Raw genomic sequence first — 3,043 nt, forward strand, 5'->3', positions numbered from 1 at the left:
CATGTGATGTGAGTATCAGTCACATGGAGGCAGGACTTAAAAGCCTGAATTTTGCCTGAAACTCTCAGACTGAAGAAGTCTCTTGGAAGAGAGACGAAACATTTCATTAAAGAAGAACCCGTCCAGAGGACCTATACAATTTTTTTCCTTTTGACTTGTAAGTATAATTTTAGAACACAGAGTAACTAATTCGACTTCAAAAACAACTTTGATCTATTAATCGTCATTTAAATCATTATTGGCTAAATGTCACAATTAATCGTGAAAAACATTTTATCAGTATCGCCGAACCCTTGGTTTGTTCATTCATATTAAAAAAGGTGAGTAGACCAAAACAATACTGGTTTTTGCCATTGTTACTGTTGTTGATCTTACAGAGCCCCCAAGGGGACATTGGGGAATTTATTTATTTATGTATTTATTTATTTATTTATTGCATTCCCTTGCAATGCCACTGATGTGACACTCAAGCCTTTTGGCAAGCACAGACTGAATTTCCCCATTTTTAAGGTAAATTTCAGAATAAAAATCACTGAACTTTAAACGGGTGTAGTGTCTGTTCCATTGTTGCTGCTGTCTGCTTCAGCAATCCCACAAAGTATTGGAGGTAACAATGAAGTGTTTTGTCTGCCGGTTTATTAATAAATTTGCGTGCGCACCATACGGGAGTTACTACTTTAACTCAGCTTCAACGTAAATATCTCTTAGGCGCATCATATCGCCATCAATGTCCCTAACTTGTGGTTTCGCATCCTGTTTCAGTAACCAGATATTTTAAAATAAAAGCTTTCAAGCATTCAGTACAGTCAGTACAAAACATTTGAGTATTGTGAGGTAACGCAGAAAGTTTTGTAAGGCAACGCAAAAGAAATAAATTCTCTGGCAAAACATGGCTATGAGCCGTGGAGTCATTTCTGACAAATCTGTGGAACCTGATAGCACCTTTTAATGACCTGCTTAAAATCTCGTGACATGTGGGAACAAGTTGAAGAAGAATGTTACAAACCCATGAAGAAAATTACTCCTTAAACCAAGCAGACAGGCAGCAGAGACAAAGAGACGTCCTGAATCCAGTGGGAGAACTTAGCTTGCTTTTTAACAACTCAGTAATCCCAGTACTGGACTGAACACGCTGATCTGTCTCCCTGACAGGTGACAGGCAGCAACTGCAACATTTAACTGTGCTTCACAGGATGAAGCATCACTCAGCTGGTGAAGAGGAGCAGTTTACAATCAATCAGCTAATGTAGACGCCCTGAAAAACTGTAAATTGGAAAGTTTGAATGAAGTACATTTCACAGTTAAGTATTTGAGGTAGGTTGATTGATTCCGATTATTTAATTTATGTTACGTCAAAGCTGATCCAGAATCATTAACTATAAAATCAGATTTAAAATCCCTCTCACTGATTGGCTCAGAGATGGCAGCTGAACATTTTTCTAAACTCACCGGACGTCGTTTTGCGGTGGAGGTTTCTTCTGTCCAACCAGGTTCACTGTTCTGGCCTGGATTGGCTTCTCCTCTCTGAAAGACACAGTTAGGCAAATATAGTTAGTTTAACTCTTTGCTGTTTCAATTCTGACAATGTTCTTGTCTTTCAGCAATAAACACCTGGTCCAAGAAAACAGACTGATGAAACTTGATAACAAGGCTGGTCTTTGTGCCAACCCTTTATTTCTGCCTCAACAAGGACAAGGATGACAAAGACAAGTTAAGACAAGCTTAGTCCTAACTTGTCTTAACTACTGTGACAAATGAACACAAGTTAAGTTAAGTAAGTTAAGTTAAGTTAAGTTAAGTTAAGTTAAGTTAAGTTAAGTTAAGTTAAGTTAAGTTAAGTTAAGTTAAAGTGGACATGTGCTTTTAAATGTTTCTTTTTCACTTCAAATCATTCAGTTGAGCTGAGTGAAACCAACCCCTCCCAAAAAATGAACCACAGGAAAAAAAAGGCAAATAGGCTGAGCGGTTAGTGCTTCGCTTGTGCGGGTTTGTGCACTTGAAAGTGTCGTTTGTGCTGCTATGTTTTTTTTATATATTAAAGATTATTTGTAAGGGTCATTCAGGGGTCACCATCCCACCCGCTTGATCCAAAATGAACCAAAAATGAACCAAACTGTAGAATTTTGTAGTGCTTTGTTTGAGCAGGTTTGTGCCGTTGAAACGGCTGTTTGTGCTGCTATAGTTTATGATACATTACATGTTATAATTTCGGACGATGACGTGACTTGGCCCGTTGTCACAGACGTCAACAAGTCACGTGATCGTCTGAAATTTTAACGTGTAACATATCATAAATTATAGCAGCACAAACAGCTGTTTCAACAGCACAAACCCGCACAAATGAAGCACTGACCACTCAGCTTATTTGCCTTTTGTTTTTTCCTGTTGTTCATTTTTTGGGAAGGGTTTACGTCACCCGCAGAGCGTTGTCAATGCAGGCTGACCTAAAAACGTTTGGGAAGACAAAAAAACTCTACCCCCGAGTGAAAAGCAGAGACTTCGAACTTTAAACCAGTTTTCAAATCGTGTTGTTAAGCCAAGTAGATCCGAAGATATGATAAAAAGTAGTTGCCACATTAAATTTTTTTAAAAAGCGGTCTTCCTGCATCGCGAGGAGAAACGTGCGGAGGACCCCCAAATCCACCGTTTGTTTCCTCTTCCTCTCGGGCCAAAAGTACAAAAACCCTAGGGTTTTTTTCTGACTGAGGCTCAAAGTTATTTGTTGAGCAGCAAAAATGCTCAGGATGAAGGAATAAAACTAACTAAATAAAAAAAGACACGAGCAGCAGGTCAGCCTCAGTAGGGGAGATGGGGGAGGGGCTGCCTCAGGTTACTGGGTCAGAACACTGTTTCCAGAACCAACAGCAAGGAAGCAATAAGTAAAGAATTAGAGAAAAATTATAAATGTTAAATGTAAATAAATTCTTACTATAATAAATTAACAATAGTTTTAAATCTAAAAGTCATTTTTTTATTATTTTAATCTATTTTCCTCATTCAGCAACCTCTTTAATTTCTGTTATGTTTCATGTAGGAGAAATAC

At 38.2% G+C, this 3,043-nt stretch overlaps 1 protein-coding gene across 1 annotated transcript in view; it reads right to left on the minus strand.

Annotated features, from left to right (window-relative positions):
* The window catches only part of LOC106515312 (regulating synaptic membrane exocytosis protein 1), a gene marked incomplete at its 5' end in the record, with an annotated part of 131,292 nt that extends 129,768 nt beyond the window's left edge, over window positions 1-1,524 (minus strand). The window contains 1 exon segment of the mRNA XM_014005028.1: window positions 1,450-1,524. Within this exon segment, the coding sequence (XP_013860482.1) occupies window positions 1,450-1,524 (75 nt within the window).
* Between the last annotated feature and the right edge of the window lie 1,519 nt (window positions 1,525-3,043).

This window comes from Austrofundulus limnaeus, unplaced genomic scaffold (genome assembly GCF_001266775.1).
Source record: "Austrofundulus limnaeus strain Quisiro unplaced genomic scaffold, Austrofundulus_limnaeus-1.0 Scaffold28, whole genome shotgun sequence".
Lineage (NCBI taxonomy): Eukaryota > Metazoa > Chordata > Actinopteri > Cyprinodontiformes > Rivulidae > Austrofundulus > Austrofundulus limnaeus.